This window comes from Polistes dominula, unplaced genomic scaffold, assembly GCF_049000335.1.
Source record: "Polistes dominula isolate Pdom_NZ unplaced genomic scaffold, Pdom_raw_medaka contig_373, whole genome shotgun sequence".
NCBI lineage: Eukaryota > Metazoa > Arthropoda > Insecta > Hymenoptera > Vespidae > Polistes > Polistes dominula.
This window is the reverse complement of record NW_028300899.1, coordinates 1061782-1082233: the sequence shown is the minus strand read 5'-3', so window position 1 is coordinate 1082233 and position 20452 is coordinate 1061782. Positions and strand designations below refer to the sequence as shown.

The following is a 20452-nucleotide window of genomic DNA, read 5'->3' as shown; positions in this document are numbered from 1 at the left end:
TTTTAGTTATATTTTGTATTCATAGGTGCGCTAATATCGATATTGTCTTCTTTTAGTTATATTTTGTATTCATAGGTGCGCTAATATCGATATTGTCTTCTTTTAAGTGCATTTTGTGAATTTTTGTTAATTATTAATTATTACTATTATTTTTTTATATAAAATTAATTTCAATGTTCACATAAATTTATATAATATCTAAATTTAAAGAATACACAAATAATGCATCATTTTCTTGCATAGAACTTTAATTGAATGAATTATGGTTACTGTATGAGTGTTATAATATATTTTACTTTTAAATAACAAATTACTCAGTTACAATAGTATAAATAAAATTATCTTGCTTAAAAAGAGTGTAATTAAATATGATTATTCGATATTGATTGAAATTATTTGAAACTGTAATTTGAAGTGATGTTATAGGTTATTATTTTTTGATATTGAAAAGATGGTATCATTGTAATCATTTTTCTTCAGTGTTTTGTTTACCATAAAGAAAAAATTTATATCGTAAACGCGCGCACTGAAAAGAAATTAGATATTTTCTAATTTTATATCGCACGTTAATATAACAAGAATGTAAATAAAATTCAATATGGCACAAAGATTGAATAACAAAGCCAAAATTAAATCTCTTATAACTGTCACAAGTTCGGCTGCAGCATTGTTTGGAGGAATATGTATTTATCAAGGGAATGAAAAATTTTATAAAGAAATAGCAATACCATTGGTTCAACGAATAGATCCTGAAATAGCTCATAATTTAGCAGTGAAAGCTTTAAAATGGGGATTTGTTCCTAAGGAAAAATTCAATGATCCTGTTTCTCTTAGAACAAGTATTTGGGAGATAGTATTTAAAAATCCTCTTGGCATGGCTGCAGGTTTTGATAAACAAGGAGAAGCCATTGAGGGTTTGCATAAAATAGGTTTTAGTTTTGTAGAAATAGGTAAGAAAATGTTTAATAATATTATTATAATATTATTCGTTATTATTTAACAAATAATATGTATTATGTGTTGTAATGATTTTTTTATCTTGTTTATTTTATTATTTATTAAAGGATCCATAACACCTGAACCACAATCAGGGAACCCTAAGCCTAGAGTATTTAGATTATTAGAGGATAATGCAATTATTAATCGTTATGGTTTCAATAGCGATGGCCATGACAAAGTATGGGAGCGTATTAAAAAACTTAGAGATAACAAAGATTTTGTTGGTATCATTGGTATTAATTTAGGCAAAAATAAGGATTCGGAAAGTGCAGAGCAAGATTATATAAATGGTATTAAGAAATTTGCAGATGTTGCTGATTATTTTGTTATTAATATATCAAGTCCTAATACACCAGGACTTAGATTGTTGCAAAGTAAAGAAAAGCTTGAAAATTTGCTTATTAAAATTAATGAAACGAGACAGACCATAGGTAGCAAACAACCATTACTTTTGAAATTAGCACCGGATTTGTCTGAAGTTGATCGACAAGATATAGCAGATATTGTTTTGCGTAGCAAAAGCAAAGTTGATGGTTTGATTTTATGCAATACAACAATTTCGCGTATTAATTTAATAAATGAAAATAGAAAAGAAAGCGGTGGACTCAGTGGTGCACCTCTAACGGACATTTCTACCCAAATTATATCAGACATGTATAAACGAACTAATGGTAAAATTCCAATTATTGGAGTAGGAGGAGTTTTTTCTGGAGAAGATGCATACCATAAAATAAGAGCTGGAGCTTCTTTGATTCAGTTATATACATCGTATATATATAATGGTCCACCGATAGTTGGTAAAATAAAAAAAGAATTAAATGATATACTTAAGAGAGATGGTTTTTCTTCTATAAGTGAAGCAGTTGGTAAAGATATAAAGATTAACTAAATATAAAGATAATTTGAATTGTATACTATTCAACTGGCTTACATATGTATATATAAATTACTTAAATATAATTTATATTTGAATATGATAATTTCTAATGAATGTATGTGATAAGTTTAAAAATATGTTTCATACATTAATTGTACAACATGGATAAATTGATTTGTTATGGATTATTATAATTAATTCATAATTATGTAAATCTATAGTATGTTGGCAATAAAAATTGACAGGTTCTATTATTTATTGTCACTTTTATAATTGTTATAAAAAAAAAAAATACACAAAGTGTATAAAACCTTACACACGTTTAAAGTATGTGTAATTACAATTTATAATTTAATATTCTTAGCTTTATATCATAGAATAAATGGATATTAAAACTAATGAAAATAGAGTAACATTTGAAACAATTAATAATCCAGCTGATGAACATTCATCGACGTGATCGAAAAGTTCTTTATAAGCTAATACTGATTCGATCGTTGATGTTGTGGGTACTAAACCAAAAGTTGAGCTTTTAAAAAGAAGATCATCGGTGTTATCAAATTTTCCATAAATATGGAGTACTCTCCAGGAAGAAGAACGATATTTCAACCAATCTTCAAGTTTTAATAAGACTAAAATAGAATTTAATCGCTGTATCTCCGTGTCGTTTCTACGAGCAATTACCTACGAAAACAAAACAGATTTTTTTAATATAATTTAATGTATTTTTTGTTTTCGATATTATAAAAGAAAACGAAATATTTTTACCTCGCTATTGATGGTTGTTGATAAAGCACAAAGCTCTGGTTTACTTATATTTAATCCTGACGTTGTAGCTAAACTACCATTTCTACAGAAAATGTGATATTGATCGACATCACTTTTTTCTTCTTCAGTTCATAAATTCCACGTATGAAAGAAAAGAAAAATAATGTTATTTAAATAGTTAATTAAGATTAAATTGAAATGTGTATATCACTTACTTTTTATATTTCCGATTTCAACGAAAGCTATGTCACCGTATCCTTCCATTAAACACGTTAGAGCACCTTTATCACCATAAAAACGATTTTCATTACTTGCCGTACAGTCGGTAGTATCGTTTATTTTTGGACAAACGGAGCAAAGCTTTTTTGCAATATTTTTTGAGACGGTATTGGATCCGTGATTATCGTCGTTTATACCAGGCGTACAAGCGCCCGCGAGTAAATTATTGAGGAGACCAGGATATTTGCAAGAGACTGATGAAATAATATGATTCACTCGAGCAATTTTAATTAAACTCAACCAAGCTAATCCACCATATTCAGGGAAACAAGCTCTTCGACCCTTTAATTGATTAAAACTCTTTATGGGGTAGTTGCCACCTTCGGATTTTCGAAGAACAGCCATAATCATGCTATCTTCCTTAATTTTTTTGTCAGTTTCAGCATAAAGGATTGGTCCTAAATTGTACAATCTAGTAAAGTAAAAGGATTTCATATATTAGATTATTATTATCATTATTAATAACTTGTTTTTTTAATGGATTTTTCCAATATTTTTCCTTACTGTCGTGCTAGGTAGCCATAATTTGAGTCTGCAGTAGTAATATCGGCTTTTAAATCAGCAATGTCACGCATACATTGGAACGTTGAGTTGGCTTGCAAACAAACAATTTTCGGCTCGATACCAAGAGCTATCGCTTGTTTCGCAATCCATTCACATTTTGTTTTCTCAAGAGGGTTTATTGTGCACCAACGAATAGCATGTTTTTCACAAGTTGTTCGTACTTCCGAAAGATCCACTTCCTTTCTTCCTTCAACTAAGTAATTGTATAAAGATGTAGGCTTTGTAAGATTCGTGACAATACTATCTTCTTGTATAACTTTTATTAAAGCTTGTGACCATGTTTCAGCAGCGTACGTGGCCGGGTTTTTTAACCATTTATTTAATTTTCCTGTAAGTTCATTTACTAGTTCTCTGTAATCGATAAATTATTATTTCAATAAAATTATATTTATATTATGTCTAATCATTATTATTTATGATTATTATAACATCAATTATTATATATACTTTCTAGCAACAATTGCACCCCATGGTTGTTTGATCCATGCACAAGGATTACTATTATTTAAATTTTGAAGTGTTCCATCAGAACATAGAAATTGATATTGACTTTTTTCATTTTCCTGTAATACATATCATTGTAATTATAATGGTTTTCCTAATGTTGTTAAATAATATTTATATTTCTTAGTACTTTTCAGCATAAATTTACAAAAATATTTAATATTAATAATTGACCTTATTAAAGTATTGGTGAACGTATTCAAGTGCTACGTATGCTACATTTCCTCGTCCCGATGTTAAACAATCCAAAGCACCAATGTGACCATGTTTTTCTCCATTTTTATAATTGCAAGTAATCGTATTGTCGCATAACTCGCAAAGCTCAGGATATTTTTTCTCTGTAAAAAATAGAATTACAAATGAATGCACAATTTTATATTTAACAGAAAGAAAACAATCGAAAGTATTTTTTTTTTTACTTACTGAGATTAGTGCTAAGATTAGGATCAGCCACCCATTTACCTGGTCTGCAGGCTTTACCAAAGAACGACCTAATATTTTCTAATTCATTTTCTATCGAAGTTAAGTTTTCTCGGCACTCAGGTACATACAACTTTTTTTCAAAATATTTCAAAATGAAATCGTTCCACCATTGATCTTCACTGAAACCAGGATGACAAAGACCTGCGTTCTTTAAATTTTCAAATTTATCTTCAGATTTAATGGAAAAGTTCGAAGATACTATAGCCACGGATTTAAATGCAAATGACTCTAAAAAAAAAAAAAAATGTAGATTATCAAATGAAGTAGTTAATTTTGATGTATTTTGAAGCAGTTGACTTTTTTTTTTGTTTGTTATTTTTAGAGATTAATTACTTACGCTGAGTTTTGTCTTTGTGTCTTAGTTCAAAGATCGGTACAATTTCAGTGTGATAGAATTGATAGGACAATAATAATGCATCGGTATCGAATAAACCGAAATCTGCATCGCCGCTTGCTAAACGTAATGCACATTCGGCACTGTCACTTACGTGAAGACATTCAACTTCACTATCACCCCTTTCTATGCTTTGACAAGCTTCGCTGATTGTATGTGTTGTTGTACATAATTTATCTAACGAAAAATTACATTTGTCAGTGGTATGAAATTTTTGAAACGATTTTGTATTTGACAACAGGTAGCCTTCTCACAACACAGAAATTGCGAGAACTCTCCTATAACACGGTTTCCTTTCAAAATAACTTTGTACAACACTGTACTTCTACAGCCTCGGCGAGGCTTGCTATTTTAAAAGATACAGTGTTGCAGTAAGTATTTCTTTTCATCTTCATAGTCTGAAAACAAAAGTCTTAAACAACACGGCATTTTTCTAGGAACTTATCTACCGTGTTACAGGAGGGTTAGCTGTATTTTTTTCTTCTTCTTATGACCTGATAATATAATACGATTATAGAATATATTATTTAGAGAAAAAAATTGAATTTCGATCGTCTATGTATACCGTCATTGATTCGTAGAACTTTATCGCAATGGCATTGAGATAAGCTTCGCCCCGATTTCTCTTGATCTATTTATCTTATGTGAGATATGACGAATGTATCTTCGTGATCAATAGTTACAAAATAGTTACAAATTATTTATCATATTTCATTCAGCTTATATAATCTGTTAATAATACATGTTACTTTTTTAATTGCAATGATATTCATTTTCAGATTTTGTAAGTATTTTAAATGAACGAATTACAATTTCTTTTGCTTGTTATCGCAAAATTACCGATGTTAAAAAGTAGAAATAATTCTTTGAAAAATCGTAATTAAAATGAACGACAGATCTATAATTGTAATATTAATATTATCACTTTAAATGAATATTACTTTTTGAATGAGCTCTTTTGTAATTTTATATATTTAAATATGAAATATATCGAGTAGTATAAATTTAACGTTGAGTATTTTAATATAGAATAAATAAACTTACATTTACGTGTGTAAGTACACGTAACGAAACTAATTATGAGGAACAACAGGTAAGCTGACTTCATCGTGATTGTCTGAAGTAGTACAGGACGACAGTTGAATGTAAACTGCGAAGATCGTATCGTTTTTACGGTGGGCAACGTAACTAGGCGCACCTCTTCTTGACTCTTCAAACGTTGATAACGAAACCCTGATAACGACTATTATTCACGCCCTGAATATATGAACATGACAAAAATTTTGCGGTTTGTTATACAGCTTCTCATCGTTCGTTTAACTCTTACTACATAAAAGGATAACACGTGTAAATAAAAAATGTTAACGATTAATGTTATATTTCTTGATTATCCCATTTCCTTTATTTAATCGATCTTTTCATATGCTGCTTAAACTATCTTATGTTCTAATACGATCTAACGTAGAAGACATTTTGAAATATTTGTATGGTGAATCGAAGGAAGTAAATAGATGTTATCGGATGACTCGGATTTTCGTTGAAAAGAAACGTTTGAATGATTAATAATATTTTAGATTCTTATAAGTGAAATAATTCTTTTCTTTGAATTCATTAAAATTTACTTAAGTTCAGTTGTTGTAATAGCTACAGTTATATGGCTTTTATATATATTTTTTTTTGTTTTTTTTAAAAAGCCAATAACGGATGGTTTTTTTTATATCTTCTTCTTAGAAAACAATAAACGTACTGCATTGTATATGAAGATTTTAACATAGAAAAAAAAATAATACGCTTTATAGAATGACATAATAGAGTATTTTCAGATAATATTCATGAGGTATTATTAAGATCCTGAGATTGAAAAAATACTTTTTCACTTTTTACAAACTTGAATATTATCACCGAACTATTGTTTAAATTATAATCGATTCTTTGACAAAGATTACATATATATATATAAAGAACGAAATGCATCTTGATACAATATTTGTACAACGATAAGTTGTTGGATGAAACGATGTTCACAGTCTTAATATTTGCCATTCTCTTATGGGGTAAGTTTCGAAAATAATATATGATTATATTTTGTTAATCTATAATTCTTTATAAACAATTCATTTTCTAGGAAAAATAATAAATTTCGTTTTGAGCGAAGAAATTTCATCAAATTCAACAAGTAGCTTCATTTGTACCGATGGTAGCCAAATACCTTTGATCAATGTTTGCGATGGTTCACTTCAGTGTCCAGATTCTTCTGATGAAACAAGCATATTGTGTCGACATACAGTGTAAAAATTTGTACTTATTTTATGGCTTCATAAAATTACATTTTTGAATTGAATAAAACTGTTATCTTATATATATATATATATTTTCGTAGTTGTCCTTCGAACATGTTTAGATGTTCTTACGGAGCTTGCATAAATCGTACATCTCGATGCAATGGAATAAAAAATTGTGTTGACGGAAGTGATGAAATTCGTTGTAATTTGTTGTCGAATGAAACATGTTCTGACAGAGAATACCAATGTTCTACTCCTCGTTTAGAATGTATACCCATTGCAGATATTTGTAATGGTAAATAAAAAGGATAAAGTTAAAGTTAATGAATCGTTACGAAAAGTATCGTAATAAATAATTAATAAGACTTTTTAAAAATAGGATACGTTGATTGTTCGGATAATAGTGACGAGGACATTTCTATATGTCGAGAATATTCTTGTCCTGATTATACATATCGATGTTCTTATGGGGGTTGCGTTTATCAAGAAGTACTTTGCGATGGTATAAAAGATTGTTTCGATGGTAGCGATGAAGATACGTCGATGTGCAGAGCAATTAATTGCAGTGGAATTGAATGTCTTCAACATGAATGCGGGTAGATCATTTTTTAGATTATCTTTTTTATAAATATTTGTACATTTTGTTTAATTCATTTTTTTCAGACAAAATGAATTTGCTTGCGAGAACGAAAGACAATGTGTGCCGATAAACAAAATCTGTGACGGGATTCGCCATTGTAGAGATGCTTCTGATGAGAATTCTGAAATGTGCACAAAACAAGAGTATGATAAAATTGTTTTTCATTCGAAATAATTTATTAAATAAGATAATTAAATGAATCAAACGTATTTAGATGTCGTGACGATAGTTATCGTTGTTCTTATGGTGCTTGCATTCCCATCAAATTCACTTGCAATTTGCGACCAGATTGTTATGATTGGAGCGACGAGGATGAAGAACTTTGTGGTAGAGTTTTGCCCGAAGGTGCATGTCGACTTCCTGGTGCAAAGCCAGGTATTCATTATAAGATAAGAGGTTGTTCGCGATGCCGACCTGGTGAGGTTGTTCCTGAATTTACTCGTTTAGATTACACCTGTGACAATGACGGATGGTTAGAAGGTTCCAATAGTGTCTATTGTCAAAATAATCGTTGGCTACCTTCAATTCCAATTTGTTCTGTTGGTAAGTATAACATATCAAATTTATTCGATTACCTTATATTATACATTTCATGACATTTAAAGGTAATAATAATACGTTGCGTATAACTTGCCCACCGATTTTGGAAGCCAATGGAGCTATAAAAAGATGCGAATCTAAATGGGGACCACGTAAAGGTTGGGTTTCTTGTGAAAAGCCCATGCCTATCGGAACAAACGCTTTTTTCGAGTGTCCTATGTTTTATGAACGTCTAACAGGATCAACGAGAATAATTTGTCTCCACGATGGAACTTGGAGCCAAACGCCATTAAGTTGTGCTCCTATTTGTGGAATACGCGAATCTTTAAGTTGGTAAATTGTTGATAGAAATAAATTCTTATAATTTAAAAGATTAACTTAATTTCTTGTTTACAGCTACACTTATTGTAAATGGTTGGGAAGTGCAAAGCGAAGAATATGTGCCTTGGCATGCTACACTATTTTCACACGAAAATGGTCAATGGAAATTCTTTTGTGGTGGTACTCTGATCGGTGAACGTGTTATATTAACTGCCGGTCATTGCGTGTGGAAAACATTTCCCGAAACGATACGCGCTGCATTTGGAATTCTTTCAAACACATTAAACGAAACGTTACAAGTAAACGCTCAAGTATTTGAAATCGATAAAATAGAAATTCAAAATTCGTATCAAGATCACGAAGGAAACTATGGTTCTGACATTGCATTACTTATCTTAAAAATTGCAGTTAAGATAAACAACGTTGTTAGACCAGTTTGCGTAGATTTGCAATCTGATTTAACTCTACTGGAGGCATGGAAAAATGGAGACAGTGGATTTGTGGCTGGTAAAAATATTTGATCGATAAATATTTTCATTTATAATTCTAATTCGTTGCTAATTAAATTATTATTATTATTTTTTTTATTTAGGTATGGGAATTATGGAGAACGATACATACAGTTCAACTTTAAGAATGACTTCGATGAAAGTTATTTCCAACGAAAAGTGTCGCGAGTTTCACCACAGGGATTTTAGGAAATATATTACATATACTTCCTTTTGTGCTGGTTGGGCAAATGGAACAAGTGTATGTAATGGTGATAGTGGTGGAGGTTTTATATTGCGTCGACCTAATACCATGATTTGGGAAGTGCATGGTGTCGTTTCGATAAGTCCTCGACGATTGGGAACTAGTATTTGTGATCCATATTCTTATACTATTTTTACAAAAGTAATTATTTTATTTTTATCAATTTTTATATTTTATTTTATTATTTTATTATAATATTTTTTTAATTATATTTTAGGTATCATCTTATGGAGATTGGATTCGTAATATTATTGACAAAATTCCAATAATGGGGTCACCTGATATTAATCGACAACCTAATAAAGATGACATTATTATTTAATAGATAATAATATATATATATATTAGATTTATTAGTTAATTATATTTTGACATTTTATGTCAAGTCTAACATATGAAAAATTATACTTATATAAGTATAATTATATTACAAATTATATATATATATATTCATATTACATGGCAATTTATAACGCTCACATGTTTCTTATCTGTTCGTTCCTGTAAAAAAAAAAAAAAAAGAAAATCTTGACAGTTCAAGAATATTTCGATTATGATTATCAGACAAGATTTTTTGATTACGTTTTATTAATTAAAAATTGTTTAATTATTTTATATATAAATATATATGAAATACAATTAATTAGTATGGCGTCTAATTTTATAACTCTTGGTGAGACAGATAACGATAATGATAAACGCGAAGAAAGTATTATGAAAGTTCGACGGAGTCATGTTGTAATATACATGTTTCTTATACATTTAACAAAATTATCTTCTCTATGTATTTAATAATCAATAAATTATGTTATATACATTAAATGTATATAATGTAATATTACAGATGCAAAGTTCGGTTGTTCTGATGCCAGAAAAATCAGAAATTCGTTCTATTCCAACAACGGTGGAGGTGATACCGATTAGTTATTATGACGACGTTCAAATTAGCCCAAATTTTATCGAATTTAAAGACGCTAGGGAAGGACTACCATTTATTAAAAAAATTGTTATTAAAAATTGTGGAACTAGACCAGCATTTATTAGAATACGGGATCCCAAATCTATGGTTATTAACAATAAGTTTTATTATTATTATTATTATTTATTTATTATGTAAAAGTAATATTTAAATTCTATAATTATTAATTTATTTTACTTTTTATTTATAGGCTTTTGAAGTGAAGACTTTAAAAACGGGAATAATGTTGAGTCCTGGATTAAGTTTTACAAGTTTTGTAATATATTCTTTTAGAAGACCAGCTTTATTACGTGCAATAATTCCAATTGAAATTAATAACAAAGTTCTTGATTATTGCGTCATTTGTACACTAATAACAGAACGTATTAGTATTAAACCAATGTCAATTGATTTTGGTATCATTGATTTGGGTTACACTTCTGAACCGAAAATTATAACTATTTATAACGAAGGTGGTAAAACTACCAGGTGATTTATTCATATGTAGCTTTAACAAAAAAAATAAAAAAATAAAAAATATATTTAATTATTTACTTAAATACGCATACACTTAGGTTTTCCATAGATCTAGGACAAAATGATCTTCATATAATAGTAAAACCATTACGAGGTATAGTTCGTCCTAATAAAACAGTCAATTTGGAAGTTGAAATAACTGGACTAAAGGAGGGTGTATTTTTTAACGAATTTTGGTAAATATTAAAAACAAAATACCTTATATGCTTTATTTTCACGATTATTTTTCATTTATTAATGGTGTTTGATTATTTCAATTGTAGGATCAAATCAACTCCGAACATTCGAGTTCCATTGAAAGCGAATGTTATAGCTCATCGTTTAATTATTTATCATGAAAATACAACTGAAGATTTTACTCTTGTTGATTTTCCACCTACGGTAGAAAAAACATGCAAGTACAATACGTTTGTTTTAAGGAATATCTCATCTCGAGCCTGCAACTACGTCGTTCTTGGCGAAGTTAATAATGAATTGAAGCCAATTCGGGTAATTGGAGAATAATATTCGGGTAATTAAGTATAATATTATATATATTTCGTGGAAATATTTTGTCAAAGGATTTTTATTTTTTAAAACTCATGACTTATTTCTTGTTTTGTTGATAAATTAATTAATTAATCCATTTCTGTAGAAAATCGATCACAAGAAGTTTCCAGTTTATGGTGCTTTTGAAATAAATCCAATCGAGGGACGTATGGATCCTTTCGAAAGTATCATTTTTGAAATTGGGTTAGTCCCTGACAAATTATTGAACTTTTTTATTGTAATTTTGTTAACTCCTGATTTTGATATTTAATTTCGAATATTTTAGTTTCTGTCCAACGATGAGATTAATTAAATGCCAAGGAATATTATTATACAAACAACAACATTTAAAATATCACAAATTTGAAAATAAAAATAATGATTTTATGGCTTTAATCAGAATAATCAAAATCCATACGGAAGCCATAAATATTTCCGGTGAATTGTTTTTTTTTTTCCCTATCAAATATTTCGAATTAAAAATGAAAACTTTGATTTGATAAAATATAAGTTTATTTTTTTTTTCTTAGGCTTTGATCCCATAAAGGAAACTATGATCGATGAAACAACATCTGGAAAAGTTCATCTGCGTAAGTTTTATTTCTATTAAAATAATATTTCTTCTTTCTATTAATTTTTATTGAAAGAAAATATTTCATTTTAGAAGACAAATTTTGGGATCTATCATCTACTTTAACGTCCAATAGTTCAATAGATAAACCAGTCAATAATTTTGTCAGAATTTGTCTTTATGGCGAAATGGAAATAATTAAACTTAATCTACAACCTGACAGTTTATATTTTGGTAATTTGCACATTGGCGAAATATCTCAACGTGTTATTTGCATCACAAATTCATCCAAAATTGAGTCTATATCATTTCAATGTCAACCAATGCCTGCCGTTAAATGTATTCCAAAATCTGCTAAACTGAAACCTGAAGGATCCACTGAAGTGCTTGTTAAGGTTCAAGCACGAGAAAATGGTAAAACTATATTTCCATTATTATTAATTTTTATGAACTTTACTTTCAATTCGATAGTTGGACCATCATTTGTACTTTTAATCAATGCCACTGTGGATTCTGAAAATTCAACTGTATCAAAATGTTCAACAAAAGTGAAAATTCGTACTTTTCGCGTTATATGTACCTTGAATGTTATTTTTAAGACTAGAACACCGATGACTCAGTTTGTCACAGGTAATCTTTTATCAACAAGTTGTTGAATCATATTTTCTGTTAGCGATATTTAGAAAAGAGACTTTTTTTTTCTCTCTTTACAGGAATAACTCCATTGATAACTCATGAAGTTGGATTTATGACGAATCGTGCTACCTTCGGTTCGAACGTAAAGAAACCACGACAGGCAATGTTATTCGTTGAAAAAGATTTGAAAAGATCGTGGGCTAATAAAAAATTAATTCGTGATAATGTTATTATCGATAGTGTTCCTGCTTATCCAAATGATACACAAAAATCTTTGAGACCTTATAGAGGACCACCTGTATGTGAAATTATTATTATTATTATTAGACGACATTGATTCGATTTAAACAATCAAATATTTTCTCTACGATTTTTGTCTTCTAATTAGGTGAAAACTATATTTACTGGTAAACCACGTTATACACTTGGTCCTATTCAGTTTGAAGCTTTTACTGGCAAACAAGCAAATACCATAAACAAACATCGTTTATATTGGGCTGATTATCTTTACATGTCTCAATTATCACGCAAGAAAATGTTAGGAATGTCAGTAGCAAAATTATTTCCCAATGATGATAACGACAATGACGTAATATCTCGATTAACACAAGTTCCTAAAAAATTTCAAGAATTACCATTGACATTTCCTTGTAAAAAATTTGCTGATCAAAAGTTTCATTCTAAAATTCATCCGAAAATTTTCACTACGTTGTCGCCATTACAAATATATAATGTTTATGTTCATCCTGCCATAATTAATTTTGGAATGGTAATTAATATATAATACGATTAATTTCAATGAAAATACAAAATTGTTAAATGCGTAATTTTTTGTTGTTGTTGTTGTTAGGTGGCATGGAAAACGTTTAGTTATCGACAATTAATTGCATCTAATAGCAACGAATTTTCTGTAAAAATTCAATTTCTAAGTACGTCTACAAATATTCGATTTCCCGAAGGTGATACAATTATTTTACAACCTAATAAAATTCTAACGAAACTCGTTGAATTTTACGGCGATCGTATGGGAAAATTTAATAGTTTTATCAATTACAACATTAATGACAATCATTCATTTCAAATGAACGCAATCGCTGAAATTGTACATAAAAATTTGTTAATTGACAAACGAGAAGTTTTCATTGGTAAAGATTATTTGGAAGATGAATCGTATAGACCACAGTGGTCTATTATTCAGATTAAAAATAAATTGGATGCTTCCACACGTTACAAGTCTGTCTTTTGTTAATAATTAAAAAAAATATTTATTAATTAAATAAGATGAAAGAATATTGTTATTGTTACTTTTTAAAGTAACATTTTTTTTTTCCTACAGATGGAAAACACCAGAAATTTCTTGTTTTTCTATAGAACCAAAATATGGTATCATAGGAGGTAATAGTATTTTAAATACATTTATCTCTTACAACGCTGACCCATTAAAACCATCCTCTGTCGAGATGATTATAAAATGTGAAAGTGGAACTTTCTCAAGATTGCAATGCAACTTGTTATACACAATTCCAAAAGTTACATTTGTCAATGATCGTACTGATTTAGGGGATTTATCTTTAAATTTACCAACTAAAGTGCATGGAATTCTTCAAAATTTCGAATTTACCGAAGTTGTTTATGAAATTGATTCTACATCTTTAATACGTGGATGCGAGATTAATCAATTAAATGGAATTATATCACCACGTGGAATTGCAATATTAGAGGTTTATCTTTTTTTTTTTTGATAAAAAATAAAATATATATATTTTATTGAATAATAATAAAATATTTTAGGCAACTCTTAAGTTCGACGTGTGCATTGATTTTACTGTCACAATTTTTGTCACCATTCAAAAGCATTTAAAACTGCAATGGAAAATTACAGGACGAGTGCCATTTCCACGATTAAAATTTACTCCAAATTTTATAGAACAACGTCGTGTAATTGCAGATTCATTTCAGAGTCATTTGATAACGATTAGTAATATTGGAACAACTCTTTCAAAATTACAATTTGCTTTACAAGACTATCCTGAATTTAGTGTTGTTTTCATAACAAACGAGAAAACTGATATCAAAAGTGCGTATAATATTTTCTCGTTAAAATTGTCTATTGCTATTTTTTTATCTAATTTTATATTTAATTATATTTTATAAATTAGTCGAAGAAAATACGAGCGTGTTAATTCCATCAAGATCAACAATGAGTTTTTATTTACATTTTCAACCATTGGATCCAGCAAGTTATGTTATTTATCTTCCAATTGTTATAAACGATTTACTTGGGCCAGTGTTAGAAACAGATCCGAAAACTTTCGCACCATCAGAGTACATAGAATTGCAAAAGAATTCTACAAGGATATTCAAGGAATAACGTTTCTTGAATTACCATTAAAATTACCTGTAATTTCGATTGATTTTACGGTAGCTGGACGTGCTGTATCGTTCAATAAATTCACATTTGTTTTTGATGTTGCCACTGACAACGTGAGTTTTTGAAAAAACCCAATATTTCAATGAAAATTGTTTAGCATTATTTTCGATATTATTTTTACAGATGATAGACGAACTTAAAATTGACAATCCTGATAAGTTGAAAGAAGTTACAGTAATTATTAAAACTGATAATTTTATCAAAGAAGATTGTCCTTTTTGTATCAATTGGTCTCGTGGCATCAAACCAACGATAACGTCAACATCAATCACGTGTTTGCTACTTCCAGGAGAAGAAATCGTTTTTTCAGTCGAATTTAAGCCAATTTATCGTGGAACATTTAAACTCGAAGCTTTAATTTTTATACAAAGAGATTCAACAGATTTACCGTTTAATACAATTAACTTTAATGGTGTAAACGCAAAAGAATTTATAGAAGCTAACATTTCGGAAATTTATCTATTACCTGTACCATTTAATACATCCATCGAAGAAAATTTTAAATTAAAAGCACAATATTTTCAACGTACAACAAATATTTTGGGGAAAATATTATCACCTAACAAATGCAGTGGTCATTTTAAAAATGACATGTTAAATATTAAATTTCCAAATGGTAATATTATTCCAGCAACATCGTAAGTATTATTATAATTCAATACAATTTTTGTGTGTGTATATACGATAAAACAATAATAATGATCTTTTAAATTTGTAGCTACATCGAATTGGATGTTATAGTTTCTTTTAAAAGTAATACAGTAGTATCATTTTCCTCAAAGATCGAATTTCATACTAAAGAAAGTCTTGTTGTATGTTCTGTCATTGTTTATGCAGCAGCAGATAATCATTTGTTAACTACCCATGCTTATTTTAAAACATCATTCGATTATTGCAATAAAAAAATGATTTATGAAAATGAAATGTCACCATCAATGTCTGTCACGGAGAAGAAATTTTCCATTATTGAAAATGAAACAGAAGATGATTTCAATAATAATCATCAAGCTTTGTATCCTCAAAGACAAGTATAATATTTTTTCAATTATACTATTTTTAAACGTTCAATTTAAATTCTCATTAATAATTGTTTTTTTTTTTGTTTTTTATTTGTATATTTTAGGAAAAAGATTCTATTGTTAAATCAGGAGTAAGAATTTCTTACCAAGAATCATCGGAAATAAAAACTAAATCATCCATTATCAAATCAACGATATCAAAATTCAATGGAAAAAAACATGAAAATAATGAAACAGATGATATAGATAATAATGAAAATTTTCAGAACGAGAAAGTATCTATAAAACAAAGTCAATCTCAATCAGATTTATCTGTATTTTCTATCGACGTATCTATTAATGATCGTAGAATTTCTAGTAGAATTATGTATCCATATTTTCCAACGGATAATGGAACTATGAAGCAAGTAACAACATTAACTTTTAAGATCATATCTCCAGAACGGAATTTTACAAACCAATTTCTAACTTATTCCGATATTCTCACCATATTACATAAATATATATATACACACACATACAGACACATGTAATTGTAATATTACATTTTGAATTACAGTGATTATGAGCAACATATGCATACAGTATTACAATCAGCTGAACAATGGTTGTACACAAATATTTTTAAATATAACTATTATGCGAATATTTCCGATGGTATAACAGCAACTGTTTCGATCAACAATCAAATAAAAAAACACATAAGAATATTAAAAAACAGAACCGTTCATTTGGTAAATCATTCGTTGATGTATTAGAGTTATTAACAGGATCAAGTATTTATAATTATATTGAAAAATTGTAAGCTAATTATCTTATTTATTTGTCATCATTATCACATATTTGAGCCGTTCAGTGCACAACACATCGATTAACTCCATAAAACAAAAAGTTGACAAATGCGATGAAATAATGTCTTAATGGTGTTAATCTTTATTATTCATGAACACTTGTTAAATTTAAGATTGTTCAAAAAGTGGAGTTTAATCGACGTGTGCACTGTAACGGCTCATTTAATATTAATGACAAAATATATTGTTTCAATCAAATTAGATCATCATTACCACAAGATGATATTTTAAGAATTGATTTTATTCTTCGACAATATGAAGGAATACTCAATTATTTACTCGAACAAGGAGCATGCTTGGCTTACGTGTCAGCGTATTTTCTTTTGAATTATAACGATTATGTTACTTTCATCGATTCCACTGAATTTTCTGTAAGTTTATCTTAATAATTGAATAATACAATATATTTTATTAAATATATTTTATGTATATATAAATAGTTACGAAAAAATAAAATGGAATCTTTTGAAGTAAACAAATTATCAAAGACGTTATTTGAATCAAGAAGTAAACAATGTTGGTTGGATTTAATTTTGCAAACGTACAAGTGTTTAAAATTAAATCACATAAATAAGGACGAATTGAGAAGAAAATTAACGTTATTTTCAGAAACATCTTCAAGACGATCATCAACTCGTCGAGAATCCGTGTCGTCCAATGCGAGGTTTGTACAGAGAAATTTTCCTTTAATTAATTCTTTATTTTAATTATGAATATTTTTCTTTTTTTTTTTCAGTTTTCGAAGAGTGACAAATTTACACGATCAATTGAAATTGATCGAAAATGTTATAAATCTAATGGAAAAACATAGTAGAAAAGAAATTCGTGATCGTTCGAAAGAAGAAATATTATTATTATCTTGGTTGTATCATCATTATGAAGAACAAAGGATTCAAAATTGGTTGACTGATAAGAACATTTCTTTAACTTTGTCAAAAGAAAAGAAAAATAATATTTTACAACAAAAAAATATCAATAACTTTGATACCATTTTGTCCGATGGTCTAATATTAATCGCAGTTACTGGTGCTTATTGTCCATTTTTAATCGAGGAATGTTTCTCTAATTTATACATCAATCCGAAAACTATTGAAGAGGTAAGAACTATGAATTGAAATTATAAACAACATAAATGCTGTTGCTTGCTTACGATTATTAATAATTCATTTTTATTGATAAAAATCAAGGCATTGCACAATGCAAGTTGTTTGGTAAGCAGTTGGACATTAATTAGACTTGGTTTTATGATAACTCCCTCTCAAATTGTTCATCCTAACAGTGTGCAAATGTTGATGTTAGTCACTCATTTGTTTGAAACGTTGCCTTCGTATTTACCAAAATTTAAGGTTGGTTATTTAAATCATTTACATTTGTTGATTATCAAATATAATAATATTTATATTTTGTTTTTGACTTATGAAGATAACATTTAATTGTCCTTTAACGGAAACAGTTGTTAAACAAGTAACATTTTCAAATTTAACGGACAATACAATTGATTATTTGTTACTTTTCATTGGCAATAAAAATAATGTCTTCTCTTTAGTGCAAACACAATCGCGTATTCGTATTAATGCACACGATAGTGTACAAGTGAAGATATGTTTTCATGCTAAAAAAATACAAAATACCAAAGGTGATGATACATACACGTGATGATAAATATAAATATAATATAATGTTAGGTTTAATTTATATTTGATTTTTGTAAATTTTTAGCATATTTATTGCTTTGCGGTGCTGCATATGGTCCACAATTTGGCACTAATCAAACTTACATATTGGAAGGTAAAATTAACAGCCTCGAAGTATCGCAAGAACATATTATATGTAGTAAACTGTATCAAATTTTTAATACTATTTTAAATATTAAAATACCCTATAAAAATGCAACGGAATATGAAATATGGATGACGGAAGAGAAACCGAACAAGCCATGTAATATGCATACAAATTATATTATATACGCCAACAACAAAATATTCACCTGAAATTAAATGAATGCATTTTTTTTTCATTTAGCAAATTTAAAAATGATTAAATGGTCAGAATTGCGAACAAAAAAAGTACCAAGGAGATTATTTTTGAATCAAAAAAGTATCACAGTTGACGAGGACGTAACTGAGGCAAATTTAGGAATCACTGTTGCGTGCATAACACCTACTTCGAAACAATTTTGGCTTGTTTGTCAATCGAAAACGGGTGATTTTATTATTCAAGTTAATATTAAAGTTTTATTCAAAAGATGCTTTATAATTCTATGTAATATAATTAACAATTATTTATTAATATATTATTATTATTATATAATGTAGATAATTTCACGATATCAATCAACGTTTATCGATCGTATTGTGGTACAATGGAATAATGAAAACAAATGCATTTGCACCGATGGTTGGGGATCGAATGAAGATTGTCCTTGTAATGTTGAAGTTCTTATACCATCTCGGAATAATGAACTTTGGAACTGCATAAGTCATATGTTTCAAAAAACATTAGACAACAAGGAACGTGCATTCTGGTCACGATATTTAAGTAAATAAATAATTCAAGTTATCTCTTTACTTTTCATCAATTCAATGAAAATATTATATTGTGACAAAGGATAAATGAAATTATTAATTATTAGATACGTATATTGGACTCAGATTAATACACTGGCTTATTGGTCATAACGTTGATACCGCGGATTTAGAATTTGTGCATATATTTAATGCAAAAGTTACGTACTCTGTTTCTGCACTACAACAAAATGATCTTCTTCTGACATTACCAGAGATATTCACTATAAATGGCAAGTATACTCGCTTTATCTTACATTTTTTTCATTTAGTTTGAATACTATAAATGCTAAAAGAGAGAGAGTGAGAGAGAGAGGATTAATTTTTTAACTACTATACATGCAGATGTTAGATTAGCAGATCAATACGTTCCAATGACTGTCCATCTTTTACCAACTGATTCACAAGTATATGAGACTACTTTATCTTTGACTTCTGAAGATGGTAAAGAATTGCGACTTTATGCAGTCAGTTTTTTGAACGTCGATGAGTGAGTACATTATACAGATACAATTAACATAATTAATAATTATTAATTATACATCAACCGATTTAATCGGTAAAAATCTTTTCGTAAAAGAAAAATAAACGAAGTAATCTCTACTTTAAACACATTTTTACGAATGCAAGGAGACAGGAATGAATAACGACATATTATTTTGATGATAATAATGATGTTTTTAATGTATGTATGTATGTATGTATGTTTGTCCGCATAAAAAATTATTGTTACGTATAATACAACATATAAATTTTTGTTATTAAAATATATATTTACATATATATATATGTATATATGAATTGGCTAAAATACAACAAACAAAAAAAGTAGATTGAAAGAAAGAAAAAAGAAAGAAAAAGTAAAATATCATATTATCTCATAGAAAAGAATATTCAAGTGTAAAAAAAATAAAATCTTTCATGCAATACATCAGAGAGCTCATCAAGTTATA

General features: G+C 28.5%; 5 protein-coding genes across 5 annotated transcripts; 4 read left to right on the top strand and 1 right to left on the bottom strand.

Annotated features, from left to right (window-relative positions):
* The first annotated feature begins 125 nt into the window (after positions 1-125).
* Dhod (dihydroorotate dehydrogenase 2) lies at positions 126-2130 on the top strand. Its single transcript, XM_015318705.2, has 2 exons — positions 126-950; positions 1065-2130. The coding sequence occupies exons 1-2, from the start codon at positions 599-601 to the stop codon at positions 1886-1888; spliced, it is 1176 nt and encodes a 391-aa protein (XP_015174191.1). The 5' UTR covers positions 126-598; the 3' UTR covers positions 1889-2130.
* Positions 2082-6140, bottom strand: LOC107065217 (transferrin). Its single transcript, XM_015318695.2, has 9 exons — positions 5913-6140; positions 4812-5045; positions 4415-4702; positions 4166-4329; positions 3935-4050; positions 3428-3838; positions 2860-3335; positions 2645-2766; positions 2082-2560 (listed from the first exon to the last, which is right to left on the bottom strand). The coding sequence occupies exons 1-9, from the start codon at positions 5974-5976 to the stop codon at positions 2243-2245; spliced, it is 2193 nt and encodes a 730-aa protein (XP_015174181.1). The 5' UTR covers positions 5977-6140; the 3' UTR covers positions 2082-2242.
* A 745-nt stretch (positions 6141-6885) lies between these two features.
* LOC149033452 (modular serine protease-like) lies at positions 6886-9726 on the top strand. Its single transcript, XM_089179296.1, has 10 exons — positions 6886-6922; positions 6994-7156; positions 7249-7445; positions 7530-7746; positions 7814-7933; positions 8005-8333; positions 8396-8659; positions 8727-9158; positions 9244-9545; positions 9622-9726. The coding sequence occupies exons 1-10, from the start codon at positions 6886-6888 to the stop codon at positions 9724-9726; spliced, it is 2166 nt and encodes a 721-aa protein (XP_089035422.1).
* A 326-nt stretch (positions 9727-10052) lies between these two features.
* LOC149033451 (uncharacterized) lies at positions 10053-11403 on the top strand. Its single transcript, XM_089179256.1, has 5 exons — positions 10053-10142; positions 10249-10470; positions 10574-10851; positions 10938-11075; positions 11163-11403. Exons 1-5 carry the CDS (start codon positions 10053-10055, stop codon positions 11401-11403), a joined length of 969 nt encoding a protein of 322 aa, XP_089035382.1.
* A 410-nt stretch (positions 11404-11813) lies between these two features.
* LOC107074068 (cilia and flagella-associated protein 47) lies at positions 11814-20414 on the top strand. Its single transcript, XM_089179247.1, is given in 26 exon segments — positions 11814-11865; positions 11958-12017; positions 12092-12628; positions 12712-12932; positions 13023-13403; positions 13485-13867; positions 13971-14355; positions 14426-14711; positions 14794-14967; positions 14970-15123; positions 15125-15703; positions 15784-16093; positions 16189-16215; positions 16351-16487; positions 16644-16835; positions 16933-16939; positions 17049-17306; positions 17376-17633; positions 17667-18032; positions 18123-18281; positions 18358-18571; positions 18655-18873; positions 18958-19154; positions 19251-19473; positions 19568-19770; positions 19802-20414. Coding segments are annotated over 26 exon segments (6174 nt in total). The 3' UTR covers positions 19994-20414.
* Positions 20415-20452: the final 38 nt, after the last annotated feature.